This window comes from Hylobates moloch, unplaced genomic scaffold, assembly GCF_009828535.3.
Source record: "Hylobates moloch isolate HMO894 unplaced genomic scaffold, HMol_V3 SCAFFOLD_3, whole genome shotgun sequence".
Taxonomy (NCBI): domain Eukaryota; kingdom Metazoa; phylum Chordata; class Mammalia; order Primates; family Hylobatidae; genus Hylobates; species Hylobates moloch.
In genome coordinates this window covers 31175665-31202895 of record NW_026652278.1, presented here as the reverse complement: position 1 = coordinate 31202895, position 27231 = coordinate 31175665, and the positions used below count along the sequence as shown (strand labels likewise).

General features: G+C 58.3%; 3 protein-coding genes across 10 annotated transcripts in view; 1 reads left to right on the top strand and 2 right to left on the bottom strand.

Moving 5' to 3' along the window:
• Positions 1-78: 78 nt before the first annotated feature.
• On the bottom strand, positions 79-17356 carry PSD (pleckstrin and Sec7 domain containing). Of its 4 annotated transcripts, none has more exons than XM_032179177.2 (18): positions 17019-17356; positions 15848-15906; positions 13550-14286; positions 13182-13284; positions 12016-12382; positions 10935-11363; positions 9540-9734; positions 9306-9386; positions 8866-8978; positions 8204-8262; positions 8004-8093; positions 4371-4414; positions 2494-2684; positions 2331-2401; positions 2046-2203; positions 1731-1875; positions 1301-1444; positions 79-889 (listed from the first exon to the last, which is right to left on the bottom strand). In XM_032179177.2, exons 1-18 carry the CDS (start codon positions 17354-17356, stop codon positions 659-661), a joined length of 3555 nt encoding a protein of 1184 aa, XP_032035068.1. In that variant the 3' UTR covers positions 79-658. The 4 variants fall into 4 exon arrangements, with proteins under 4 accessions (XP_032035068.1, XP_058292039.1, XP_032035073.1 ...); XM_058436056.1 differs by having other exon boundaries at positions 17226-17356; XM_032179182.2 differs by lacking the exon at positions 17019-17356 and adding an exon at positions 16801-16834.
• FBXL15 (F-box and leucine rich repeat protein 15) lies at positions 17317-20253 on the top strand. Of its 3 annotated transcripts, none has more exons than XM_032179191.2 (6): positions 17317-17447; positions 17593-17747; positions 18196-18326; positions 18500-18653; positions 18929-19434; positions 19921-20253. In XM_032179191.2, exons 3-6 carry the CDS (start codon positions 18274-18276, stop codon positions 20108-20110), a joined length of 903 nt encoding a protein of 300 aa, XP_032035082.1. In that variant the 5' UTR covers positions 17317-17447; positions 17593-17747; positions 18196-18273; the 3' UTR covers positions 20111-20253. The 3 variants fall into 3 exon arrangements, with proteins under 3 accessions (XP_032035082.1, XP_032035081.1, XP_058292041.1); XM_032179190.2 differs by having other exon boundaries at positions 17593-18101; XM_058436058.1 differs by having other exon boundaries at positions 17593-18326.
• A 112-nt stretch (positions 20254-20365) lies between these two features.
• The window catches only part of CUEDC2 (CUE domain containing 2), a 14296-nt gene continuing 7430 nt past the window's right edge, over positions 20366-27231 (bottom strand). Inside the window, exons 2-9 of one of the 3 annotated variants that reach the window (XM_032179195.2) lie at positions 22236-22319; positions 21770-21913; positions 21620-21681; positions 21382-21515; positions 21114-21296; positions 20916-20977; positions 20775-20835; positions 20366-20689 (exon numbers count right to left, since the gene is read on the bottom strand). In XM_032179195.2, the coding sequence (XP_032035086.1) occupies positions 20543-20689; positions 20775-20835; positions 20916-20977; positions 21114-21296; positions 21382-21515; positions 21620-21681; positions 21770-21913; positions 22236-22309 (867 nt within the window). In that variant the 5' untranslated portion in view covers positions 22310-22319 and the 3' untranslated portion in view covers positions 20366-20542. Of the gene's footprint in view, positions 20836-20915; positions 20978-21113; positions 21297-21381; positions 21516-21619; positions 21682-21769; positions 21914-22235; positions 22320-27231 lie in introns of all 3 variants that reach the window. The other 2 variants (XM_032179193.2, XM_032179194.2) reach the window with 2 other exon arrangements.

Genomic DNA, 27231 nt, shown 5'->3' with positions numbered 1-27231 from the left:
GACTCTTGTCCCTGGAACCAGCTACCCACCCTGCCCACACGCCAGGCATGGTGAGAAGAGAAGGAGGAGGCCCAGCCAGCAAGTCCAGAGCAGTTTTAATGGGGGTGGAGGCTGTACAAAGGGCAAGGCCCACTGAAGCGGGGGAAAGCCAGGCTGTGCTGCCCCCGGCCCAGGTATGGGGCCTTGGCATGGACGCCCTTCCTCCACCTCCAGCAAGAGAAAGAGTGAGCCCTTGGGGAGGAGGGAGGGGAAACCAGCTCAGCCCCAAATCCTGGTCTCTGTCCAAGCCAGGCCCCAGGACAGAGGGGGACTGATGGTGTCAGGGTGGGGGTGGTCTCAGCAGAAAGCAGAAACGGCATCAGGCCTCTCCCACACGAGAAAAAGCATCAAAAGTTCAGGGGCGCTAGCCCCTCCCGCCCCCACCCACCCTGTACGAAAAAGTGCAAAACATTATCACAAAAAGGGGCTCTCGGAGGCGCCCCTAGCCTAGGCTCCTGAGGCCCAGGCCCCAGCCCTGCCCTGCCCCGGACACCGCGTCCGGCGCGGTCGGGCCCTAGGCCGGGAGGCCCTCGTGGGTGGCCCGAGGCCGGCCCGGGCTCAGGCAGGGCCATGTCATCCTTCAGGTGCCCAGCAGGCACCCCCCACCCCAAACCTCATCTCAGGGCTTCCGCCACCCACTGCCTGCCCCTGGCCGAGGCTCTGAGCTGTGACGCTGAGCCCGGGGCTGGCTGGAGGGTTTGGGCTGCAGGGAGGGACTGGAGTGAGAAGGAGGGAGTCCATCCTCCGTGCTCCCAGCCTGGGCCAGTGCTGCCTCCACTGCATCCAGCTCCTCACTGCCTGCCTTCAGCTTGACCCGAAGCAGCGCTGCATAGGTGCTGTAGCGGGATTTCTGAGGCAGAGGGGCAGGGGCTGTGAGAGCCTGTTCTCTGCCTTCTGCCCACCCCACCATCTGGACCAGGGAGGGCCGCCAGCAGGGCAGGAGATGGCAGGTGCCCACCCAGGACTGTAAGATGGTCCCATGCAGGCTGGTGCCCTCTCTGGGCTCTCCTGGGACCATCATCTATAACCTAATGTGTCTTGAGCCTTTACTAGAGCTGGGGAAATGGCACGCTTGATACATGCCTCACCTCGAGACCCCAGTGGGTGTCAAATGTTATCCTTGTTGCACAGAGGAGGAAACTGAGGCTTAGATTAAGCAACCTGCCCAAGGACCTCCGGCCGGTTCCACTGTTAGAGTTCATGCCCTTCACCCTAGTATGGGCCTGTGTGTGTGGACAGAGGGGCAGACAGGGAGGCTCACCTCAAACTCCAGATAGGCCTCCTTCTGCCGCTGCTCTTCAGCCTCCTTGCCCCGGCCCTTCTTGCCCAGCTGGGCGGCCCGGTGCTCCCGCAGCTCACTTGCCATGGCCTTCAGCTTGGCCTCGTGGGTCCGCACCTGCTCCTCCTAGCGGCCAGGGGGAGGCATGGTCATGGTCACTCTGCCCTATACAGTGTCTCTGCGGATTTTTAAAAAGATGCCCCTTCCTTTGGACAAACAAAGCACTATGTTTGGGTTCCCAGCTGGCAAGTGGGACCCAGTGGGGGCTGGATTTCAGCTCCTGCTCATCCCTGTGGCCAGCATCCTGGTGCAGGGGACATCTCCATGATCATACGCAGCAGCTTTGAGTGCAGTGGGCCTGAGCCTAACCCCGTCCATCCCACTGGTACCAGGTGGACAGAACTTGGGCTACCTGGGAGAGGCGGGTGGCAGCGCTGGGCAGGAGAGGGCGGCTGAACTTCTTTTGAGAACTAACAGCAGCTGGGAAGGGGGGCGCAGAGAACATAGCGGCTACTACATTGATGCGAGTGATCCAGGACTGCATCTGTTCCAGGCTCCTGGGAAGAAAGCACAGCCCCTTGGGACCTGGGCCCAGGGTTTCTGTCCCAGGATGCCAGTCCTGGATCAAGTGTGGCCTGAGAAGGAATGAAGAAATCCAGGGACAGGGAGGGGAGCAGGATGGGAGGTGGGGGAAGGGGTCCGGGATGGGCAGGAGGAGGGCACTCACGGGGCCTGGAAGAGGAAGACCCGCCAGTCAGCTGTGCGCAGGTAGAAGACGTGGGGCCTCTTGCTGTAGTCACTGGCACGAGTGGCCAGGGCATGGTGGATGCTGATGGCATTCTTGAGCTCCGTCTCTGAAAGGGCCTTCCCAGGCTTGTACTCCTCCTGCAGGGATGCCCATCTTGTCCTGGCCCCAAATGCAGCCTGGCCCAACCCCTTCTATTCCCACCCATCACCCCACACCCACCAGCCAACTCAGTCCCAGCCTCAGCCCCCTGGCCTGACCCCGTACCTTCTGTAGGTAGAGGATCATGCCCTTGAGGATCCCGTGGAAGCTCTTCCAGCCCCGCTTGCCCCGAGGTGCTGCGGGGAGAGAAGACAGGTCAGGGGGCCCTGGAACAGGCCCACTCCCATCCATCCCCTAGATGCCCGCCCCCCGCAACTCGGCCACATACTCTTCCTGCAGTCAGGGTCTGCGTGCACCTTTCGCACCAGGGCCCCGTGCTTGTAGACAGCAGCCCCAGGCTCGGGAGTCAGGTCCAGGAAAGGGCTGGAGCCACTGCCACTGCCCCCGCTGATCCGCTTGATGACCTTGGGGTTGGGGTCGGCCAACTCAGACAGAGAGCGTCTCAGCTCCTCCTCGTCTCTGCAGGTGTGATCATCTCACAGGGGGCTGGCCATGGAGCCATGACCCCCCACTTCCGTTCTGGCCTCTGCCCTCCCTGGAAAAGCTCCCCCAGTGTTTGTGGCTTGGGGGGCTCAACCTGAAGGTCCTGCCATGTCTCCCGCCTCAGATCAGGCCTCCACAATGTGTAGCTGTGCCTCCTCAGAGCAGGGCACCTCCCTCAGAGCTCCCCAGCCTAGAGCCACCACTGTCCCTTCCTCCCAGCAAGTAGGGCCAGCACTATCCTCTCCATTGCTGCACGCCTGCAGCCCTCACACCCTTCTCCACCAGGACAGCCCTGAGTCTGCCTCCGCTGGCTCAACCACATCCAGCCCTGGGCTTTGCTCACGGCTTGTGGCTAAATGGTAGCAGATGGAAGAAGTAGCTTCCTAGTGCCATCCCCACCCCAACCCCATACATCCTGGTCTACAGGCTCAGTCAGATACAAAATCAGATTCTATCTTGTCACTCCCTTGCTCAAGAACCTGTGGTAGCTCCCTGTTACTTCCCATATGGAGCCTACACTGCATCTCCCCCAACAGTGTTTTTCTCCATCTCAGCCAGGCCTGCCCCCACTGGTCCCCCACCCCATACTCATTTCAGCCACCACATCTTTGCCTTCCAAATTCCAGCTTCCCCTTTCCTCTTCCCAAATGTTGCCCCAACTTCATGGCCCCAGTCTCAACCCTCCAAAAGCCTTCCCCGATCGCCCCCTGCATCCTAATCCTGAGCTGCGCCTCCCCTGAGATCTCCAATGACTGGGAACTCTCAGCTAACTGGGCAGTGAGGGAGTCTCAGTGGATAACGGCAAATTTGAGTGATCGATGAACTGTGAAGATAAGGCCTCCACCCTCAGAGTGGGGACCCCAAGGCCCAAACTGGATTTCTTCCCTCAGACTAGAAGACTAGACTCTTCCAAGACTTACTTATGGTCTCTATGTTTCTTTTTTTTTTTTTCTTTTTTTTTTTGAGACAGAGTCTCTCTCTGTCACCCAGGCTGGAGTGCAGTGGCACAATCTCGGCTCACTGCAAGCTCTGCCTCCCGGGTTCACAACATCCTCCTGCCTCAGCCTCCTGAGTAGCTGGGACTACAGGCACGTGCCACCACGCCCGGCTAATTTTTTGTGTTTTTAGTAGAGACAGTGTTTCATCGTGTTAGCCAGGATGGTCTTGATCTCCTGACCTCGTGATCCGCCCGCCTTGGCCTCCCAAAGTGCTGGGATTACAAGTGTGAGCCACCGCGCCCAGCCGAGTCTCTGTGTTTCTATTGGAGCCTTCCAAGAACAGACAGCATGGTTACTTGTTTTGTTCTGTGACATCTGGGCTCCCTAGGACCTGCGAGGGCCTCTTGTGCTGCTGGTCAAGGCCTTGCTTCCAGAGGCTTCTGCTTGCCCACTCAGGTTGCCAGGGGACCTCCCTTTGATGCTGAAGCACCTCTCCTCCCACCCCAACCCACTTGTCATAACAACCCAGCTAGAGACAAGATACAGAACCCCAAATCCAGGCAGACATCTCCAAAGAAGGAAGTGAGGCAGCCTCACTGCCTCTCGTGGCCTCTCACTCCCCTCCCCTACCCCCATCCAGGGCCCACCCCAGTTCTCTCAGCCTCCCCAGGCAGCCCCTTCCCCATGCCCCGTCCTAGCCCCACCACACAGCCCCAGGACTCACATGGCCCACTGCAGCTTCTCATTCTTGATGGAGCTGTACAAGGCCTGGGGGGTGGGGGGAACAAATTAGGGGGTTGTGGGTCAGTACCCCAGTGTCAGAGCTTAGAGCCTTCCCCTCTAACTTGAGAGATGAGCCAGAACTAAGGGGAAAGGGCAGCAAGATATAATGACCAAAAATACAGGCTCCAGAATGGAGACCCAGACCCGGCTCCACCACCTGAGCTGCATGACTTCGGGCAAGTATCCATGGAGAGAAACAAACGTAGTAACATGTGGGCACAGGCAGTTAGCACAGGGCATCCCAGCACAAGGCTGACGCACAGTAAATGGTTGTTGCTATTATTATCTTTATTGTTGTTAAGGGGCTGTCCTGCTCAGATCCTGGGCTGGAGAAGCACAGCCCTGGAGGGAATGGGAAAAGCAGCCCAAGAAATTCCCCTGCCCCCAACCACGCGCTCTGGCCTGTTTCCACACGATGAGCCCACACATAGCATATGGGGAAACTGCGACCCCAGGATAGGGGACTCGCCCTGTCAGCACTTTCCTTCGCTAATAGAGAACACACTATCATGGCTCCCAACACCAAGACAAGCTGAGGCCTCCCGCTAACCCTGACAGCCCCACTAAGCCAAATGCCAGGGTGGTCCAGCGCCCTGCCCACGTGCACACTTTGTCACTGGAGAGTGAACACTCATCTAAAAAGCAGTGGTTTTAGCTTCCAATCCCTGCATAGCCCAAACTCTGTGCGACGTGAACCAGCCACTTCCCCTCTGTGCAGGTGGCCTGGGGACATTTGGGGGTCCTGGGGTGGTCAGAAAAGAGAATAGGCTCCAGGAGTGGCATGGGGTCCCCTCTTCTCCAGAGTGGCCTGGAACATGGGTCCACGCCAGCACCTCCAACTGTGGGGTACTTCCGTCAGCCCGCCCATGAGTGGGTGTGTCCCCAGCATGTGCATGTTGGGCTAAGTGTGTGGCGTGTGATGCTGCCTGCATGTGAGCTGGGTGCAGTGGTGACGTAGGCACCTTCCCTGTGATGGGACACAGCCTCCCCTTCACTCCTCCCAACAGACCACAGTCTCTGACTCTCTCACTGCCCACAGCCATGCCCAGCCACAAGGCAAACCAGGCATCCCAACTGGGCGCACACTGTTCACACCCTATCTGGGGATGGGTGTACCCCACAGCCTCCAACCCCCGCTCCACCGCCCCCAGCACAACCAAGGCAAATCAACACACAGACCTTCCAGCACACACCCAGCCGAAACCCAGCATGGCTCAGACCCTTAACCCTCACTCCCCAACTCTCTGGCCAGAAAGCGGAAGTGGCCACCAAGATCCAACCTGCAATCCTTGCCTCCAGCCTTCCAGTTCATCCCCTGCCCTGTCTCAGGACCCCCTTCGGCCCACCACCACACCTCCTTCGAGGGCCCTGAACCCCATCGGTGGGCCGCAAGTCATATTCAATCTAGAAAAGCCTCTTCGGTTTTTGAGGCCCACATTGGTCCCAGGGTCTGTGCCCTCCCTGCCCCCCAGCCCGTGCCCGCCTCTGGCTGCCCATGACCTCTGTTCCTACCAGGCTCCGCCCTCGGTTGGCGCCGCCCTCGGTGCCTCCCTCAAGCCGCCCCCTCGGTCGCCCCCCAGCCTGGCGTGGGCCGCGGCCCCAACGCCCTCACCGCCTTTTTCTTCTTGCGGCTCTGCAGGCGGCTGACCACCAGGTCGGTGTAGAGCACGGGCTTGAGGCTGCGCGAGCGCTGCGGCCAGCCGTAGCACAGGGTCTCCGCGCCGCGGTGGGTGCGCCCGTAGCGCACGGAGCACAGCGAGCGCGAGCGCAGCCGCCCGGCGCTGCTGTGGATGCTGTTGACGCCGATCATGCTGGCCCGGCCGGCGCGCCGCGGCCCCCGGCCATGCCCCCGTCCGCCCTCGGCCCCCGGGCCGCCCGGACGGCCCGCGGACCGCTTCCCCGACAGCCAGCGCGAGCGGCGCGGCCCGGCCCGAGCCGGCCCGGCTCTCACGGACGCACGGAGTGCGCGGCGGCGGCGGCGCTGTCTGCTCTGCGGCTCGGCTAGAGCGGGAGGGGGGCGCCGACGGGAAAGGGAGGGCGAGGGCTGGGGGCGGGGACCGCATGAAATGGAGGCGCCCGATCGCGAAGGGGGCCCTCCCCGCGCGGCCACGGGGAGGAGCCTGGGGAGGCCAGCGTGGGTGGCAGCTCCAGGGAGGCTGGGAGCGCCGCTAGGCCTAGGGCTGTGACGCTGGGCGGACTCGGCAGGATCTGGAACTCCCTTCTGCCTGGTCTGGGTTGGGGTGGTGGGAGGGGAGAGGTTGGACCGCTTCCCTGCAGCCCTTTTCCACTGAGCCAAGAGGGGCCTCGAGGGAGGACGGAGGCAGGGAAGGAACAGCCCCGGCCTCATCCAGCTCACCCGCAGATACCCCCCCATATATAGATCTCAAGTCACTTAACACACCTCGATTCTGACGTACACCCCAACAAACCAGACGCACCAGTTCACGGTCACCCCAACTCGCAGACAGTACCCATTCAGATGGACACTTCAAAACTTACAATCTTTAGCTCACAAAGATACACCCCCTACTCAGAGGCATATGGCATACCTCAGACACGGCCAATTCGAAAATGTACACCCCACCACACATAAACATCCAGCCTACACCCCAACTCAAACACACACTCTGAATCGTAAGCCCTAAAGCACAAACACACCAAGCCATACAAACCCGTGATTCACGACGCCCGGGCACACAGATGCAACTCAACTCAAGCACACACCCCAGCTCACCATGGACGTTCCCTCTCAGATATACCCCAAACTCAGAAGCCCAGCACCCCAAGCTCACAGAAACGCCCTGGGACAATCCTGTGCTGTTAACATGTATGTAGTGGCGCACAGACACCTTTGTCCTAGCCTGGGGGTTACTTCAAGTGAGTCCAGGCCTCTCTGGATAAACTACCACCAGATCAGGGAGAGGAGTGAACCCACTGGACTAGCCGCTCCCTTCCCCTACCGGCAACCAGCCCCTACGTATCTGAGCCCTCGGTTGCCAGCCATGGAGCTGGCGCCTGGGAACGGGGCCTGCTCACAGGGAGCCAGAAAGCAGTTTCTAGCTCCAGCGTTGCGCTAACTCGCTGCCAGACCTTGGAAAAGCTTAGTCCCTCTCAGGCCCCTCTCCCTCCGGGTCCCTGCAGCGCAGCAGCGCCAGGAGGGTCTTTTTGGCTGTCCACGCGGCGGGGGAGCAGTGTGGAGTGTACCCCCATCCAATCCCGGCCCCGTGCAGGGACCCCCGCAACTCCCGCCTTCCACCCCAGCGCACGCTGGAGGAAGGGAACTGAAGGCAAATGCAGGGCCCGGGGCCGCCTGCTTGCGTTTTCCAGAGCCGGGTCCCCTCCCCCGCCGTGCGCAGTCGCGACCGCACGCATGTGCGCATGTTCCGGGAGAGCCTGCGCGTGGGGCCTGGGGAGGGGGCGGTCCCCAGGCTGAGTCATGAGAGCCCAGGCTCCCGTGGCAGGAGCCGGGGGTCGGCAAGCCCCAGCTCTGCCCTCCCTCCGACTCCGGACTCCGTTGCCGACTGGGTCCTCCATCCTTCCCCTCCAGCGACTTCTACCCTGCCTCGCCCCCCACCTTGAGCAGCTCCCTAGGGAAGTCGCCGCCATCATTGAGGCCCTCCAGGTTCCCGATGAAGTCCCCGCAGGTCATGCGCTTCCCGATGTTCTAAGGGAGGGAACGGAGGCCTGTGAGTTTGGAGGGCCGTTGGCCTCCCAGGTCCTGCATGTCTGGCCAGGGGTTTGTTTTCCGGCTCCTGCCCGCCCGCCTCCACTCACGTGGCCGTGGAGATCCGTGTTGAGCAGCATGAGCGCACAGGTCAGCGTGTGGGCGCCGTCTAGGGGAGAGCTGACTTTCAGCCTTGGCTGCCTCCCAGGGATCCTTCCCACAGCCATCTTCCCCAACCTCCCATTTCATCCTCACCCCCTTTGGCCGGCAACTTCCCACCTCCTGAACCCCGCTAGTGAACCCTCCCCACAAAGAGCTCCTCTTCCAGCAGATCCCTCAGCAAGGACCTATCCCTCTTCTCAGGACCCGTCCCTGGCTCCCTCAAGTACTGAGGGCTGCCCACTAGTTGCCCCAACGTTCCCTTGCCTCTAAGACTGGACCACGAGAAAGTGAACCGCAGCACAGTCCTATAGACCAGTGCAGCCAAACAGAATCCCCCCTCCAGCCAAGCACTGGCCTGCACAGGCATGCAAACTCCTGCCTCTTCACAACACACTCAACTCTAGCAATATGCCTGCCCACATGTATAGTTAGTTCCACATACATGCAGCCATGACAGCACTGTCTGTACACATGCACGTTCACATGCCTACATGCATGTACATCCATTCCCTGCTGTACACACACTCATGCTCCTGTACACACACACAGGGCCCAGCCCATTTTGCCTCTGTGGCCAGCTAAGGACACCCCTGCTCTCGGAACTCCTCACCCTCTGAGGACAGGGCTTCAGGATTGCACTGGAAGTATCGCTGGGAGAAGTGGGCCAGCACTCGCTCTCGTTCCTGGGTCTCACCCATTAAGGCCAGCTCCTTCAGAAACACCCTGGGGAAGGGGCAAGAGAGGGTTGCCTAGCAACCAGGAGTTTCCACCCTCTGTCTCTGGGGTGACAGGTGGCTTTGAGAGTACAGCAGCTGGGGTGGGAAGGGGAGGAGAGAAAGGGGATGAGGGTATGCACCGTGACTCTTCACCCATCACCCCTAACCAAGGTCCCTTTACCAGGCAGCTCTGGCCCTTGGCCATGCCCAGCCATCTTGGGAAGGGTGATGTCAGGACGGCTTGTAGGGGACAGAGGGGCTCAGAGGAGGCATCCTGGGGCCCTAACACGAACCCTGAAGAGTGGGAGCTGTCCTCCAAGGGGTCAACACCCACCTGAGAGCTTGGTCCAGAGTCATGCCCGTGAAGACAAAGAACTTGAGGTACTCCCCAGCCACCAGTTTGCTGAAGTCATTGCTGTGGACAGGGCAGAGAGACAGGTAGGGTCTCAAGGGGAAGTGCAGGGGGTCAGGTGGGGATTACCCAATGACCAGGGGACATTAGATGGAGAGCTGCCTTCAGGATGCATTCCCTCTGCCCCCATCCTTAGTCCCAGCCTAGTGGCTTTACTTCTTGCCCAGGTGCCGGGCCACATCGGCCTTCCTGAAGCCGTCTAGTCGGTACAGCCTCTTGGCCAGGCGCTGCGCAGCCTCCAGGTCTGCTTTCTGCCCATTGGACAAGGTGTCTGTGCTTCCCAGGGCCAGCCGCTCTGTGCTGTCCAGCTCTGAGTCTGAGTCGGACACCAGCTGGCTCAGGGGTGGTTCGCTGCCGGGGTAGAACACCAGCTCAGGCTGGGGCAGGGTCCTTAGGAGCCATCCAGACCCTCCTTCTGCCTCCAGGCCCAGAAGATGGAGAAGGGGAGGGAGTGGAGGGACATGGGGAAAGCATTCTTCTTTTTTCCAGGGAAGAAGATTAGATTCTCTCCATCAGCCTACTCCATCATTACCATCTCTCTGTGGAAGTCCTGCCTCAAATCTAACCCACATCCATCTTGCTGCTGTGGGAGTTCTGGCTGCTTCCTCAAGCTCCCAGGGGCTCCCAGGGGCTACATTTGCTATTAGACATAGATTATCTGTTCCCACCCTGGCCCTACACAGAACATAATCCTTTGTCTCTTAGACTATGGACAAAAGTGGAATAGATGGGCTACCACGGAGGAACTGTGGAGGGCCAGGGAAAAATTTGAGGGCAGCAGGGATACTGGTCCGAAGGCTTTCCCCCTCCTGCCTTTTAGGTCAAGGAGCCTCTCCTTGGTGCTCCCCCTCTACCCACACAGAAGCAGGCTCTGGAGTTAGGGGGTTAAAGGTCGGGGTGCATACCCTCATTCCCTTTCTCTCCTCCCCTTCCCACCCCAGCTGCTCTACTCGCAAAGCCACCTGTCACCCCAGAGACAGAGGCCGGAAACTCCGGGTTGCTAGGCAACCCGATCTCCCTGGCCACCCCCTCCTGTTGCCATGGCTTCCATGACTGAGAGGGTAGCTGGCAGAGGGTAGAGCAGAAAGGTTAGACTGTGAAAGGACTTCCTGGAGCTGGATGAGAGATGCCTGATTAGGCAGGGGTGACATGGGAGGGAGGCAATGGGAGAGGCTGGTGGCTGCATCTTTGGTGAAGCCTGCAGGCTGGGTGAGGGTAAGGTCACAAGAATTCTGAGCAGGCTAAAGACTGCCAAGGGAAGAAAGGGCCCTCCAGGAGAGCAAGAAGGGTATTCTCCCGGGATCCTTCAATGCTGAATCATGCTTTCTCAAGCCACTGGACTTCAGACCAAGAGGGGTGCTGTGAGGGACTCCCCCTCACAGCTAATGGCAGTAGTCCTCCAAATAGAAAAACAGGATCTGCATCCCTTAACCACCCCTACTCAGGGGTCAGGAATATAAACCAATCCTCACACTCAGGATCTGTCCCTTACAGCAGCTGTTTCTGGAGCCCTGGGGGCCTCAAGTCTGAGGGACAAAAGGAATTACTTACCTGCCAAGGGGTGCTGCCCCCAGCCCAAGGCTGTCCTCTGAGTGGCAGGGACTAGGGGGCTCCCTCCCTGGGGCCAGCTTGGCTCTGGCCTCTGCCTCCTCCTCCTCCCCTCTCTGTGTCCAAGGGCCATCAGCAGCAGAGCTGGTACCAGAATCCGGTTCAAGAGGGGCAAGTGGGGCGGGAGCTGGCGGGTCGGGCCGGGGGGCAGGGGGTTGGGGAGGCAGCTCAAAGGTGAAGAAGGGGCTCTGGGTTGGGCCAGGTGAGGCCAAGGCCTCCAGCGAGGCGAGGCTGGTATAGGAGGTGCCTTTGGCCCGGTGTGACTCCAGGATGGCTTCGAACACACAACTGAAAGAGTCAGGCCCGTCAGCCGAGGGGCTGGTCCCAGGTAGAAAGGGCACAGGCGACTTGAGAGGCATCCGGCTCCCTGGCCTGCAGGGGCAGGGAGAATCTCTGATTAGGGGCCCAGATCACAGGGCTTGGGCAGGATTTCACTGAACTCTCACACTGACTCTGCTAAGGGGATTATCATCCCCTTTTCACTGGCTCCAGCCCACTAACAAAAAAGAGCCTCCAGGGTAGGGGGCCAAGCTATTCAATGCCCCCTGGGGCACACCAGCCCTACCAGTCCCCAGCACCCAGTCCCCTCCCTCCCTGCTAATCTCCCTTTCTCCTCCTTTTCCCTGATCCGCTTCCCTCCTGCCATCCCATTTCTATTTCTAGCAACATCTTAGGAGAAGATGAGGCTCCAAGCGACACTGGGGTGTGAGACAGAAAGGAATGTCCCCACATTCCCCACTCTCCCACCAGGATCCAGGATCCAGACTCATGCTCCTGTGTTCCTGGGCCTGACTGTGGCTTCTGGCCTCTCACCCTGCCCCCTATTCTGCTAAAACCCCTGGCCTCTTTGCTCCCCACATCCCCAGTGTTCTGCCAAGCCTCAGGCCTCTGTCTAGAATCTCCTGCTATACACACTGCCCCACCAGCCCCACACCCATCTCTATCCCAGGCCCTTTGAGCCCGGCTCTGCCTGTGGGCCAGTGTGAAGGAGCAAGCCGCTTCCCTCTCCCACTCCCCCACTCACCGGGCCCCTTCAGAGGCCTCAAACACCTCATCGTCCACATCTTCTTCGCCGCCTGCCTCATCCTCATCCTCATCCTCATTGCCACTGCCGAGGCTGGGATGAGGGCCAGGGCGTGGGCTGGGCCGTGGGGCAGGTGAGTGGGCAGTGCCTGGTGGGCCCTCAGAGCTGGGCTGACTTTCGATGGCCGAGTCGACCTCCTCCCGCTCAGCCAGCACCTCATCGATGTCAGTCTCTCGGTAGCACCTCAGGGGCACCGTGTCCAGGTCTGTCTCGGAGTACTTGGCCGCTCGCCCCACAGCCACCCCAGAGCCCTGCCTTGAGCCCACCCCAGGTGGAGATGGGGGGGCCTGCTCTGGGGGCTTAGCACCTGTAGTGTGCATAGGCATCCCGGTCAGGAGGTTATCCACGTCAGCTCCCTGTCCTAATTCTGCTCTAGGAGCTCTGCCCACTGCCTCATATTGGCAGGAAGTTCTTTCACTGTCTAGCCACCATTCCTCCTGCTACAAACTTAGCTTGTTCCTGGTGCCAGTGGAGCTCATTTTAAATCAAGTTCTTGTCAAATGGCTTTGAGGAGCTGGGGGAAGACCAGCCTTTTTCTTTCTTTCTTTCTTACTTATTTATTTATTTATTTATTTTTTGAGACAGGGCCTCACTGTGTCACTGAGGCTGAAGTGCAGTGGTGCAATCATAACTCACTGCAGCCTTGACTGCCTGGACTCAAGGGATCCTCCCACCCAATTTCCCCAGTAGCTGGGACTATAGGTGCACACCACTACATCCAGCTAATTAAATTTTTTGTAGAGACTTGCTATGTTGTCCAGGCTGGTCTTGGACTCCTGGCTTTGAGCAGTCCTCCTGCCTTGGCCTCCCAAAATACTGGGGCCACTGAGCCCTGCTGAACCTCTTTTCTACTCCATGGAATGCCCCGCAATATCCTGCTGTCCCCTCCCTCCATTACTCAGCTTCCTCCAGGTGCCCCGCCCAGTCCCTATCCTCCAGCCTCCCATCATAGCGCAGATGGAAAGATTGAGGCCTGGGGAGACATTGGCTGACTCAAGAGCCAATTCCAAGGATTGGGGGAATTTTGAAGGAGGGCTCCCTACTGAGCCTCAGCTGCTGTGGGGAAGGCCCTGCCCTGCTCTCCCTGCCTCAGTCCCAGGCCTTACCTGAGCTGGGGGGGTCCAAGGAGCCATAGAAGAATTCCCATTTGGCTCGAGCGATTCTCTGGGCATGAGAGGAGACTTCCCGGGGGGAGGACCAGGTATCCCCCTGAGCCAACGAGGGAGACACGGGCACCCAGAGATAAAGCCAGACATACAAGGACACAAGAATATGGGACAGAAACAGAAATTAAAACATGCATGGACAGAGATGGAGGTGCAGAGACACGGAGACAAACACAGAGGGCAAGAGAGAGGCAGATTTAGAACAGATTAAAGGATTCAGAGTGAACAGCAGACAAGCCAATGTCTGACAGGAGGCTGAGCCTTGCCCCTTCACTGGGGGCCCAGGGAGCCCAAGGGAAGTTGCATACCTGGTTCAGGAATCCAGTGTCAGCAGGTCCTCCGAAGAGTGTGGCCAGGTGCTCAGGGGGGCCCCCCAGCCCATTAGGGAGAGAGGAGTAAAGGCCATCTGCTCCAACCTGGGGTGGGGCTGGCGGCCCATGTACAAGGTTCCGGCTGCCAGGTAGGGCCGAGCCTCCTCTGGCGGGGAGTGGGTCTGATGTGGATGCTTCCAGCCGTAACTTCCGGTTGGAGCCAGGCCCAAGGGCTGGGGTGGGCCTGGGAGGAGAAACCCCACCCAGATCCCAGCTCCGACTCAAGCCCCCTGGAGCAGGTAGCCCATTCAGTGGCCTCACACTGGCCTTCTCCACAAAGCGGAAGATGACCACGGAGCTCTGGGCCCCGGGTGGGGGCTGCCCAGTGGGTGAAGAGGGTGCCCAGGGTGAGGGAGCAACACGGGGTGAGGGGGGACCACGCAGAGGTGTACAGGGTGCTGTCACACGTCCCAGTTCCCGGCCTCGAGGACCTGGACCTGCCACTCGCCGTAGCAAGGAGCCTGTGCTGCCATACATGCTGGCTGGGGGGCTCTGGGGCACCGGGCCTTCGGGGAGCCAGCGGCGTGGGCATCGTGGTGGGGAGATGGCACAGTCGCCTTCCGAGCAGAAGCGCATGGCACCCTGGGCCATGCTGGGGCCGGGGGTCAGGCTGGGGGGGCAGGGATGGCGAGGCCAGGTGGGGAGTAAGGGGGCTGCATGCTCTTCAGACAGGCCTGTAAGAGAGGAAGGGGAGCATGGGGTGAACTGCCAAGGAGTTAGATGGATAGGACAGCAGAGATAGGGAAGGGAAAGTTGGCTAGGGCCTCTGAGTATCAGGGACCTAGCTCACCCTGGTAATATGGGATCATTGATCCCACGCCTGGGGGCTACTTCCACAGAGGCCTGAAGAGAAAAGAGTTATACACCCAGTGGGCCCCTGGCTCCTTTCCTTCTGCCTGGGACCCTGAGCATTACCCTGGGAGGAGAGAGGAAGCAACTTCAGAAGTTGAGTGAGCCCGGAGTTCTTATGGCACTTTGGAGCTACTTCTAGAATAGGGGAAGTTGGTACCCCACCCTCGGGAAAAGGGGTGTCAGTCAGCTGTCACCATCATACAGCCCTGTGACCCCTATCGTCTCTCTTAGGAGGCCCCTCACTCAGGGAAGGGAAACTCAGGCCTCCTGGAAGGAGAGGGAAGAAGAACAGGGGTTATATAGGGTTGTTGAAGGGCTGAGAGGCACAGCATGGAAGTGGGGAAAAAAGCCTGAGCAGAGGCTCCCACCCCCAATATATACATACTGAATGGGAAAGGGACATTCTTCTTCTTCTTTTTTTTTTTTTTTTTGAGACGGAGTTTCGCCCCTGCTGCCCAGGCTGGAGTGGAATGGTGCTATCTCGGCTCACTGCAACCTCCACCTCCCAAGTTCAAGTGATTCTCCTGCCTCAGACTCCTGAATAGCTCGGATTACAGGCGCCCAGCACTACACCTGGCTAATTTTTGTATTTTTAGTAGAGACGGAGTTTCACCATGTTGTCCAGGCTAGTTTCGAACTCCTGACCTTAGGGGATCCACCTGCCTTGGCCTACCAAAGTGCTGGGATTACGGGCATGAGCCACCACACCCGGCCAGGGACATTCTTTTCTTCATACAGGTACAGACAGGCACACACATACACACACACACACGCACACACACACATACATAAGGACAAATATGTCAGTACACAGTTAAACACATTCATAGGCAACACCCTCTGGCACACACAGACACAGACACACACACACACACACACTGCTCAAAGACACACCCTCATGCACTCACAGTCATAACAAATATGTGTGTAATGAAAAGGCACATGCTTGTTTTACACACACACCATCATCAAACAGGAACACACAAAGAGGTACCCAAATATATACACAGGCTGTCATTCTCCAGTGCACACAGAGGTCCAGGTGTATCAGACACTCACAGAGACCTACTGCTCACAGTCACATACAGATGTACACACACAGATGTACACACTCAAGCAGAGACACACACCGTCCCCTCCCCCCCACCTACTGGGGTTTCTTGAGGGGAATCTGCACCATATTCCTCTCCGCTCCCTCTCTCCCCAGGGGCAAGACAGATCCCGTCCGGGAGAGACCATAACCAGGTAAAGGGGCCTCTGGTGGCAATGCAGGGGAGGGGCAGAGGTCAGGAGTAGCAACCCCCCCAGGCAGGTTCCGGAAGCTCAACGGGGTCCCAGCGCATACCCGGTGCAGCCCCAACTCAATGCCACCTCAGTACTCACCGCTGCTCGCCCAGAGCTGGGACCGAGAAGAGACAGAGGAGAGGCTGGGCCCAGCTGAACTGTGAAGGCAGCGCGGCTCCCGTTTGCTCCAGGCCCGCCCGCCTCTCAGTCCCTCCCCCTACCCCCTACGCGCCGCTCAGGCAACGCTAATCCCCCCACCCCCCGCCCTCTCCCAGGGCCCGGAGCCCCGGAGGCTGCCAGCCCCCCTTGTCGCTAGGTCCCCGCTGGGCTCTCCCGCCAACCTAAGACCCGCCCCAGACAAGGAGGAGGGAGCATGGAACCCCTGGTTCTATTCCCCAGACCCTCACGTGCCCCACCCCACTTGTGTCCACGTCTCTCTCGCCCACCGCCCCTTGAGCCACACGTAAGGCCCGGCTGCACACGCGTGTCCCGCTCCAGACCCCACGCGTGTCCCTAGGAGGCTGCCACATGACCTGTTACATGCCACACGCGCTCCCGCCCCCACGAGCACGCGGCCGCACCAAGCACACGGTATGGGTGTAGACTGGACCCGCCCCCTAAATCCAGGAGACCATCAACTATGGAAAGGAGATCTAGGAAACACCGTCTTGAACCCGCCAGGGGTTTTGAGTCTCAGACCCAGGAGACCCAACCCTGACCACCCTCCCAGGATGCAGCAGGGGATGTTAAATCAGACTTCAGGAAGAACTTCCTTGCTGCCTGAGTTAGGTGTCGTCACGCCTGCCCAGGGGTAAGAGGTTAGACGGGATGAACTAGGGACTGGAAGACGTGGGCGACAAGCAACCCTTGTGCCCTTGGCCAGGGTAGAAGGGGGCCCTGCTATTTTAAGAAAGAGCCGCGGGAGTTACTATGGCAACTACTCTCTTTGGGAGGGCCAGGGCGGGCAGATGGTGACCTCGGAAGGAAGAAGGGGTCTGTTCGGGCAGTCTGGGGGCGCGAGGACGTGCGAGGCGGGGGCGCGCGGGGCTCACCGCGGCGAGGGGCGGCGCGGACTCCGCGTGGTGCTGAAGGGGACAGCGCCAGATTTGTCGCACTGCGCAGGCGCAGAGGCAGGAACAAAGCGGGGAGGGGGACGAGGCGCGCGGCCGGAGGTGGTGCGCGCTCACGTGGCTCTATCTTTGCAGGGGTCTGTCCTCCCAGCTACCCCCTCCTCAAGAAGGCTGAGGAAGAAGAGGTAGCAAGCCCTTACCTAAATTGACCCCTTTCTTGTCTTTCCCCGCTTCTAGCTTCTCCCTTCTCGCTGCCTTGCGGGGTGGGGAAACGTGGAAGGAATTCTGGGAAAACCAGATGTCTGGGTTCTCTATTCCCGTCTGGTTCGATTCCGGACAAGGGGCTTCCTCTCCAGGGCCTCGGTTTCCCCATCTTTAAAATGGAGTGATAGCATAGACCTGCCCACCTTTCAGAGGTGCCCGAAGCCTTGACGAGATAACAGATGAGAAGTGGTTTTCGTTGTGATAAGCCAGCTGAAGCGGTTGCACCGAAGAAGCGCCAGACCGTCAGCGGTGCAGTGGCCCTCGCGTCCTTCATATCCCCCTACACCCATCCCGTGGATGATGGGGGAAGGCACTACTCCTGGGGTTCCCCGAAGCGGATCCTGGGACCGGGACCTGGGGACGCGGTGAGAGGCAGCCCTGAAGCTGAGTCCAGAGGTCTGGGGCGTCACTGTCCCAGGGCGGACCCAGACCCAAACCCTACAACTAAACCCAAGGCCAGCCGAGAAGCACTACCCCTGGCGGGTTGAGCTGAGTTCTCATTCTTTTTAGGACTCTGGACCTTTGGAGGAAATGAAAGGGACCCAGTTGAAAATATAGTCTTTCTTCGCGCCCCCTACATCTCTCTCCCCCGGCGGAAACGCGGCCCAAACTGTTACGAAGTGGAAGAGGCTGGATAGCTCTTCACAATTAATCAGGAATGGGAGGTTTGAGCAGTTTTACTTGATGAGGGGAAAATTATAGCCTCGCCCATTCATTCATTATTTCAACAATTACTTATTGAACACCTGCTACGTGGCAGACAGAGCCTGGATAGTTTCTCCCCGTTTTTCAAAGTCGCTAAAGGCGACCAGAGGGCAGAGGCGAGGCCGGTAACCTAGGAGTCCTGGCTCCGCCCCCTCCGCGTTTGGCCTTGCCTGCTCCTCCCACCACCACTTCGCTCAGAGGCGGCTACTGGCTCAAGAGGACGACGGAAGCCAGTCTCTGATGCCCACCGCATTCTCCAGCGTCAGGCCTCAAGCCCTGTAGCCGAGAAGGCGAGGCCTAATGTTACACCACCGGTCTGTTCCGCCTCCGTTTCGGGGTCCACCCGAAAAGCTTTCAGATCGGATCCTCGGTGAGACGGCACTCGATTGAATAGGTCTGTCTCTACAGGCCAAGGAGGCGGGTTTGGCGCGGCCACTCCAAGGCCAAAGCGAGAAAATCTTACTGCGCACGCGCAATAGGCAGCCGATGGAGCCACCGATGGAGCCGTCCGGAGGGGAGCAAGAGCCCGGAGCCGTCAGGTACCGAGCACCGGAGGGGCCGAGAGAGGGAAGAGGAACCTGAGGGAGGGAAGCCGAGCCGGGACTGGGTCTGGGGGCCGCTCTTGGGAGCTGAGGCGCGGGAACATAACGGAGGCGGACTCGCAGGTAATAGTGGCCCCGGGACGCCAGTGCCAACGCCCCTTTACTCGCAGGCTCCTGGACCTGCCTTGGGAAGACGTGCTGCTCCCACACGTCCTGAACCGGGTCCCGCTGCGCCAGCTGCTCCGGCTGCAGCGCGTTAGCCGGGCCTTCCGGGCGCTGGTGCAGCTTCACCTGGCCGGGCTGCGTCGCTTCGATGCCGCGCAGGTGAGCCGGGGGCTGAGGCCCCGCCCCTGCCTGGGTACCGCCCCGCCTCTAGCCCAGCCCCCAGCCCCGCAGTATGCCCTTCCGGACCCCCTTGGGCCGCCGGGGCTGCCTGGGAAGGGATCCACGCACCAAAGGGCAAGTGCTGGGTAGCGACTCAGAGGGAAAGTGGGGTCTCTCCTGGGAAAGCAGGAGGCTGCCAGAAAAGAACTCAGGGGCGCATAGGCGGCTGAGGAGTGCGGGACGGGCTGAGAGTTGGGGTGCCTCCCCGCCCGCAGGTGGGTCCGCAGATCCCGCGGGCCGCATTGGCCCGGCTGCTGCGGGATGCCGAGGGGCTGCAGGAGCTGGCGCTGGCGCCGTGTCACGAATGGCTGTCAGACGAGGACCTGGTGCCGGTGCTGGCGCGGAATCCGCAGCTGCGGAGTGTGGCGCTGGGCGGCTGCGGGCAACTGAGTCGCCGGGCGCTTGGGGCGCTGGCCGAGGGCTGCCCACGCCTGCAGCGCCTGTCGCTCGCGCACTGTGACTGGGTGGACGGGCTGGCGCTGCGCGGCCTCGCTGACCGCTGCCCGGCACTGGAGGAGCTCGATCTCACCGCCTGCCGCCAGCTCAAGGACGAGGCCATCGTGTACCTGGCGCAGAGGCGCGGCGCTGGTCTCCGCAGCCTCTCTCTGGCCGTCAACGCCAACGTGGGGGACGCCGCGGTTCAAGAGTTGGCTCGGAACTGCCCAGAACTCCAGCACCTTGACCTCACCGGCTGCCTCCGCGTCGGAAGCGACGGTGTCAGGTGCCTGGGCCTGATAGGGCGGGAGGAGGGCAGTCACTTAGCCTCTGCTGGTATGGGGCGGGCTGTAGTTGTTAAAAGGCCCGGACTGAGGGTTCTGAATCGTCCTGCAAACCACAGCACCCCTAGGATTGCCTAGGCCAGAGAGCCCATAGTTTAAAAACTTTTTTCAACCAATATTTACACATTGGGAGATTTCACATAGAAAGTCGACTTCTGGCTTTTCTTCAAGGGGGAGATCTTGCAATCCTAGGCGGAGCTGAGGGCCAGGTTCCCCTCTTAAATGAGACAGGAAGTCTCCAGCTCACTGGAAGCCAATCCAGGCTCCTCCCTTGTGTAGGGATGGAGAAAGTATCCCCTGCCCCGAGCTGGAGGGAGACCAGGATTTTGCCGGAGCCAGTCCGAGGCTGAGTGAGCCCGGGCCCCCACCTTACCCCACCAAGGGTGTGGTGGCCTCATGTCCCTAGCCTCACCCTGCTCCTCCCGCAGGACATTGGCCGAGTACTGCCCCGCGCTGCGCTCGCTGCGGGTGCGGCACTGCCACCATGTGGCGGAGTCCAGCCTGAGCCGCTTGCGGAAGCGCGGCGTGGACATCGACGTGGAGCCGCCGCTGCACCAGGCCCTGGTGCTGCTGCAGGATATGGCGGGCTTCGCACCTTTTGTCAACCTGCAGGTCTGACCCGCCTGCCAATCGGAGCACAGCTGGACTGTGTGGCTGGGGCCTGACACTGAGCTGTAGGGAAACTGAACTGTGGGGACCTCTGGTGAGAGGCCAGTGCCCTGCCCCACCCTGGAGCTTCAAATAAAGAGCTTTTTACCCCCTCTTGCCTGGTGCTGCCCTGTTGAAGATAGGGGATTTGAGGTTGGGGAGGAAAGGTCAGACAGGCATAGCATCCCAGTCCTGAGGCAGAAATGACCAGAATGCACTCATACCTTACTTGGGCCACCTTTACTGTGCCCATGGAGGCAGCTCCGAGAGTAGGTTAACACTATGGAGCAAAGACGTAGAGAAGGGGGACAGGAGTTAGGGGGCCCCTGTGTAGGGGTATAGGGCTCCTGCATCCCTCTGGGATCTGAGCCTAGACAGCTCGGGCAGAGTCCGGCGAGTGCCTCAATGGAAGCGGTACTTTCTGGCCGGCTTGAGGTTGATGTATGTGGCCTTCATCTCCTCGGCCTCAGGGTTCCGCACATCTTTGAATCGCTCCCCTTTGGTGCTCACTACCTGGTTGTCGATGTATCGGATCAGTTTCTTGGGGGCCTGTCAGGCAATCAGGCAGTGAGTGGCAGAAGCCAGGAGCCAGTCCCACCCATTCCACATCCCCAGCAACCCTTAACTCTCTCACTTCCTTGGGAGCCATGGGCCGGTGAATCTTCTGATCCTCTGCGCTATCCACCATCATGTACCTGTCAAAAACTGGCTGGGTGAAGCTCCTGTCACCCTGGGAAGACCCTCTAGGGCCCAGCCCTGCCCAGCCCAGACTCACTTCTGCAGGATGAAGGACTTCAGCTCATCCTTTTGGGGGCCTCTGAGGCGTCTGGGCAGGTCCTGCGGAGAGGGGAGGCCTGGTCTAGGCCCAAGGGCACCAGCAGGGGAAACAGATGGGGATAGGTAGGGGTTGGGGCTTAACACCAAGGTGGAATGTAGCTGAGGCTACATGGTAGAGGGTGCTGGGAGAAGATACCTGGTTGGGGCCCTCCCAGGCTGCAGGCCCCTCTTCCTTTCCCTCTACCAGCATCTGCACAGCTTCTTCCAAGTCCCCCCGAGCTTTGGCCAGCACCCACTGGGCCTGCTCCACCGAACAGGTAGGGAACACCTCCAAGAGTACATCCACCCCTGGCAGAAGCTCCTCCTCAGCGCCAGTTGCCTAAGGGTACAAACGTTAACAAGAGGCAATACTCCCCCCTTTCCAGCCCCTTAGGTCCCTCATCGGTACCCTCCTCTACCAGTACCTCATCTTGGGTGTCTGCAGCAGCAGCAGCAGCAGAAGACCTAGTCTCTTCTTTGAGCATTTCGGGCCGCTGCAGGGGCTCTGGGGGGATGGGCACCTGACCTTGGACACCAGAGCTCTGCGGTTGCAGGTTCTCTTAAAGAGGCAAAGAGAGCATCAGGTTTGCCAAGGCTCTGGGGAGCAGGGAGTTGGAGGGGCGGGATTATGAATCACCCAGGTGCCCAGAGCCCCAGACTCACCTTTGTTTCTGGCATCACTCAGCTGCCCTGAGAGCTTCTGCATCATGTCCCCTATTGTGCCCCTGAAAAGATGAGGGCAGTGAGAGAATGACTCTGCCCACCCCATAATTAGCCAGCCCCTTCCTCCTCCTGGCCCTAGCCAGAACCTACCTGGGGATGTGGGCGAAGCCAGGCACATAGGCCTCCATCATCTCAGTGAAAGCCTCCATATCGAAGTTCTCCTCTGATGGGCCTGAGGGGCCCAGGTCCTCCAGGACCCCAAGCACATAGGAGAAGATGACCTCATCCAAGCCACTGCAGGAAGGGAACAGGACAAGCCCTGGGTAGGACACTGGATGCCTCCAGCACCCCCACCTGTCCTGAGACTCCAGCCCTCAGCTTCATGGGGTCTATGAGCTAGACCTTTATCCTTAAGGCCAGAGAGTATAACCCCCTCCCTCAGAGCTATGGTTTCCCATCTGCCCAACAAAGGTGACAGGGACAGGATGAGAGGTAAGACCTCTCAGCAAATCCTAGTCAGCCCTCCTGCCGTCTTTCCATTGGCCAGGACCCGCAGTACTGCCCGGCAGCTCCAGCTCCAGCACTGACATGAGCCTTCCAGGGGAGCCATCTCTACCTGAGGTCGGCCTCCGGGAGGTGCGTCTGGACAAAGGCAAGGAGGGCTGCACTGACGATCCTCTCCAGCTCCATGCTCTCTCTTCTGAAGGGACACAGACAGGATGGCCAGGCCCTCTTCTGCCTGCCCCCACCCACTGGGCCTGGGGGCAGCGGCTCCTCCCTCCTGGCCTGCTGTGGAACCATCTGTTGATGCTGCCCTCTCTGTTCCCCCAAGCAGAACCATGCCCCCTCCTCCGCCCATCTCATCTCCTTCAGCCCGAGACAGGACAGGGCACTGTGTCTGGAGACAGCCTCTAGAGGAGGCGCCCCCCAACCTCTCCCCACCCCCCTACCCCATTCCCCAACAGCAGTCCCACACCTTCTGACAAGGTCTTGGGGTCACATGCCTCCTGGCTCAGGAATCCCATCACTGAGGGAGCCCCTTGGCCCCCAGGTCCAACCACAAGGGGACCCATTGTCCAGCCCCTAAAGGCTCAGCCTCAGGACCAAGCACAGCCCTTCCCCCACCCAGAACAGGCCACCCACCCTCTGCACAAAGGGGCTTTTCTGGCTCTGGGGCCCAGATAGAAGGGGAAGCCTTTCATGGATTCTCTCCTCTTGCCCAGTCCCTGCCCTTCCTGCAGCTTGGGACTATCTGCACAGCACTTTCCATCCTCCTCCCCAAGGCCTGTGGAGCCCACATATCTGGCCCTTTCCCAGCTCTCCAGCCTCCAGTCCCTCCTCCCTGGCTCGCTCCCGCCCCACCTTGCTGTCCCTCAGACTTGCTGAGCTTCCTCCTGTCTGTGTCCTGCGGGACATCCATGGCTCGTCCAGTCACTCCTCAGGGCTCCGCTCAAATGTTACCTCCTCAGAGAGCCCTTCCCTGACTAACCTATGACAAGTAAGTCTTCTCCATGCCCCTTAACCCTACATAGCACTTACTACCGTTAACATTATTTTGTGCTTATTTGCCTGTCTGCCCCCATAAAATGGAAGCTCCAAAGCAAGTTGGGGATGAGGGGGACACTCTGTCTTACTCATGAGTGTAACCCTAGCACCTAGAAAAATGCCCATACTGGCTAGGTGCTAAATACATACCTGTTGACATGCTCCATTCCCATCTACATGGTTTTGACTCCCAAAAGTCTGTTTGGGAGTCAGGAGCATGTGGGTGGTAATGAATGGCTCCAGACCCATAGGTCCAAATGCCAGCTCATCATCCCACTCAGAAGGCTCAGAGGCACCACCAGTTCCATGCACCTCACACTCATGATAGACTACTGATCTGCGCACATTCCCCTCCAAACACACATCTGCTTCATCAGCTGACACCACTCACTCAGCTGCCAAAGCTGAAACCTGGGGATTACCCTTGATTTTGCCCTCTTTCACCCCTACCAGTCAATCACCAAGTCCGTCAATTCTACTTCCTTCTTTCCTTCTTATCCGCATTCTATCCACTTCTCCCTATCTTGAGTCTGGCTTCTGCTCCAAAATCTCCACCAAAATTTCTTCTTCTTTTTTTTTTTTTTTTGACGGAGTCTTGCTCTGTCGCCCAGGCTGGAGTGCAGTGGCGCAATCTCGGCTCACTGCAAGCTCCGCCTCCCGGGTTCACGCCATTCTCCTGCCTCAGCCTCTCCGAGTAGCTGGGACTACAGGCGCCCGCCACCACGCCCGGCTAATTTTTTGTATTTTTTTAGTAGAGACGGGGTTTCACCGTGGTCTCGATCTCCTGACCTCGTGATCCGCCCGCCTCGGCCTCCCAAAGTGCTGGGATTACAAGCGTGAGCCACCGCGCCCGGCCTCAAAATTTCTTAGACTGAGGTCATCAGTTACTTTTTCCAGGTTTTGGTCTAATTAGGTTGAACCATATGAGCTTGCCAATTTTGTCTGGTTTTGATCTACAAAAAAAGACGGGGCAATTTCTCATGGTTTCACCTTCTATTTGCCCTTTCAGCAGCTCCAACTTTGGTTTCTGAGACGCCATTCTTTCCTGGTTTCCTTCTACCTCTCTGGCCATTTCTTCGAAGGCCCTTTCTCTGTCCCCTTCTCTGCTGCCCTCTAAATGTGGGAGTTCCTCACATGCAAGGCTGCCTCTCTTCACTGCAGCGCTCTCTCTCTCTCTCTCTCTCTCTCGGGAAGATCTCATCTGGGCCCACATCTTTATGTACCAATGCCATGTCATCAATTCCCAAATGTCCAGTCCTCTAATCCAGTCTCCTCTGAGCTACAGACTTGGACATCTACCTCCCTAACACTGCCACGTGTATGTTTTACAGGCATGTCACACTTAGCATGTCCCAAACTGACGTTCTCTCAAGTGCTTTACTCCTCCAAGGCCATCCTCAGTAAATGCACGTCCAGGCACCCGGCTGTTCCTGCCACAAATCTGGGAATTATCCTTGACACCATCCTACCCCTTGCTCTCGCTCATCCAATCAGTCGCCAAGCCCTAATCATTATCTCTTGCCACATCTATTTCTCTCCATCTCTACTCCCACTCTTCTCCATCTCTTGCCTGCAAGACCTTCCTAACCCTTCTCCCCACTCCATCTTCCCCCCAACAACCTATTCTCCACACCACAGCTATGTGATCTTTACAAAAAAAAATCACATCTTTTCCTGCTTAAAATCTATCAATGCCTTCCTGCTACCCTTCAGGGAAGTCCAGAATCTTTTCATGGCTTTCCATTGCGGGCCTTACCCTGTCTATATCTCTCTCCAGCTTCACCATGCACCATACCTTCCTGGATCATTTCCCTACCTCCACCCTGGATTTTTTGTTGTGTTTGTTTTGTTTTTTTTTTTTTTTTTTTTTTTTTTTTTTTTTTTTTTTTTTTTTTTTGAGACGGAGTCTCGCTCTGTCGCCCAGGCTGGAGTGCAGTGGCGCAATCTCGGCTCACTGCAAGCTCCGCCTCCCGGGTTCACGCCATTCTCCTGCCTCAGCCTCTCCGAGTAGCTGGGACTACAGGCGCCCGCCACCACGCCCAGCTAATTTTTTTGTATTTTTAGTAGAGACGGGGTTTCACCGTGGTCTCGATCTCCTGACCTTGTGATCCGCCCGCCTCGGCCTCCCAAAGTGCTGGGATTACAAGCGTGAGCCACCGCGCCCGGCTGTTTTGTTTTGTTTTTGAGACAGAGCCTCACTCTGTTGCCCAGGCTAGAGTGCAGTGGCGCCATCTTGGCTCACTGCAACCTCTGCCTCCTGGGTTCAAGCGATTCTCCTGCCTCAGCCTCCCAAGTAACTGGGATTACAGACATGTGCCACCACACCTGGCTAATTTTTGTATTTCTAGTAGAGACAGGGTTTCACCATGTTGACCAGGCAGGTCTTGAACTCCTGACCTCAGGTGATCCACCTGTCTTGGCCTCCCAAAGTGCTGGGATTACAGGCGTGACAAAGCACCCGGCCCCACCCTGGCTTTCTTTCAGTTTGCCAACACTCAAACTCTTTCATGGCAAGGTAGTATATACCCTCTGAGCCTTCTGCCTCATCATCTGAGTGGGACGATGAGCTGCCGTTTGGACCTATGGGTCTGGAGCCATTCATTACCACCCACATGCTCCTGACTCCCAAACAGACTTTTGGGAGTTAAAAGCATGTAGATGGGAATGGAACAGGTCAACAAGTATGTATCGAGCACCTAGCCAGTATGGGCATTTTTCTAGGTGCTAGGGCTACACAAACTATTTCCTTGGCCTGGGCACCCTTCCGCCTCCACCCCTTCACTTACTGTGACTCTGATCTTTTGGGTCTCATTTTAAAATTCCCCTCCTTGGCTGGGCACGGTGCCTCATGCCTGTAATTCCAGCACTTTGGGAGGCTGAGGTAGGAGGATCGTTTGAGCTCAGGAGTTTAAGACCAGCCTGGGCAACATATCAAGACCCCATCTCTCTTTTTGTAGAAAAATATTTTTAGGCCAGGCGCAGTGTCTCATGCCTGTAATCCCAGCACTTTGGGGGGCCCAGGGGGTTGGATCACGAGGTCAGGAGATCAAGACCATCTTGGCTAACACAGTGAAACCCCGTCTCTACTAAAAATACAAAAATTAGCTGGGGGTGGTGGCACGCGCCTGTAGTCCCAGCTACTCGGGAGGCTGAAGCAGGAGAATGACGTGAACCTGGGAGGCAGAGGTTGCAGGGAGCCGAGACTGCGCCACTGCACTCCAGCCTGGATGACAGAGCGAGACGTTGTCTCAAAAAAAAAAAAAAGATAAATATTTTTAAATAAAAATAAAATAATTCCCTTCCTCAAGGGACATCACCCCTGACCTAGAACTGGTTTGGTCTCTGCCATATTACACTCTCTATGCAGGCTGCAAGTTTTCTGACTAGCAGCACCTTTCACAGCCATAATTATTATGTGGACAATGTTTAATGTTTCTTCCAGTTGTCTCACGAAGCAGGGACTACACACCGGGCTGATATTCACCAGTGTATACTCAGCATCTCTCATGAAGTGGGCACTCAATAAACAGTTACACCCCAATTTACCTATGAAGAAATGAAGTTCAGTGTGTTTAATGACTTGCCCAGAGTCACCTGGCTTGACTGCGGTAGTCAGATTTAAATCCAGGTCACCTAGTTCAGCATCTATTCTAGGGGCTACTCTGGGGAAGGGAGGATATCAAGACTTTCAAGTGGGTTGGGACAGGGCTACCTTCTATGCTCACAGTTGCCTGGTCCCCCGAGTGGTAACAGAGTTGCTCATAGCACAGGGGTCACTTTGGAAAGCAGGACTGAGAAGCCCCAGCCTACCAGGGGCATTCTTACCACCTGCTCCAGAGCCCTCATGGGCCCTGAAGAAGAGCAGAATGGCTCAGCCCAGGCATACTAGATCCCATCATGCAGCTCCCTCAGGGTAGAGCCACCTCCAGGGACCTACCTCGACCCTGGGTTACATCACCCTTGAATCCTGGGCTGTCAGTTGCATGGTAGCCTCTGCTGGGACAAAGGCCCATGGCTGCTGCCTGAAAGCCCAGTTTCTTTCTTTCATTTTTTTTTTTTTTTTTTTT

What these genes read in the sequence shown, in the direction of transcription:
- PSD (XM_032179177.2), bottom strand. Translation starts at nt 17,356, where the DNA reads ATGAAGGACGCGAGGGCCACTGCACCGCTGACGGTCTGGCGCTTCTTC. An exon ending in ACTCTGGACCAAGCTCTCAG is followed by an intron (nt 8,979 to 9,305) that starts GTGGGTGTTGAC and finishes CCCCTTCCCCAG; the next exon opens with GGTGTTTCTGAAGGAGCTGG. An exon ending in ACACGGATCTCCACGGCCAC is followed by an intron (nt 8,094 to 8,203) that starts GTGAGTGGAGGC and finishes TCCCTCCCTTAG; the next exon opens with AACATCGGGAAGCGCATGAC.
- FBXL15 (XM_032179191.2), top strand. Translation starts at nt 18,274, where the DNA reads ATGGAGCCACCGATGGAGCCGTCCGGAGGGGAGCAAGAGCCCGGAGCC. An exon ending in CAAGAGCCCGGAGCCGTCAG is followed by an intron (nt 18,327 to 18,499) that starts GTACCGAGCACC and finishes CTTTACTCGCAG; the next exon opens with GCTCCTGGACCTGCCTTGGG. An exon ending in GTCGCTTCGATGCCGCGCAG is followed by an intron (nt 18,654 to 18,928) that starts GTGAGCCGGGGG and finishes CCCCGCCCGCAG; the next exon opens with GTGGGTCCGCAGATCCCGCG.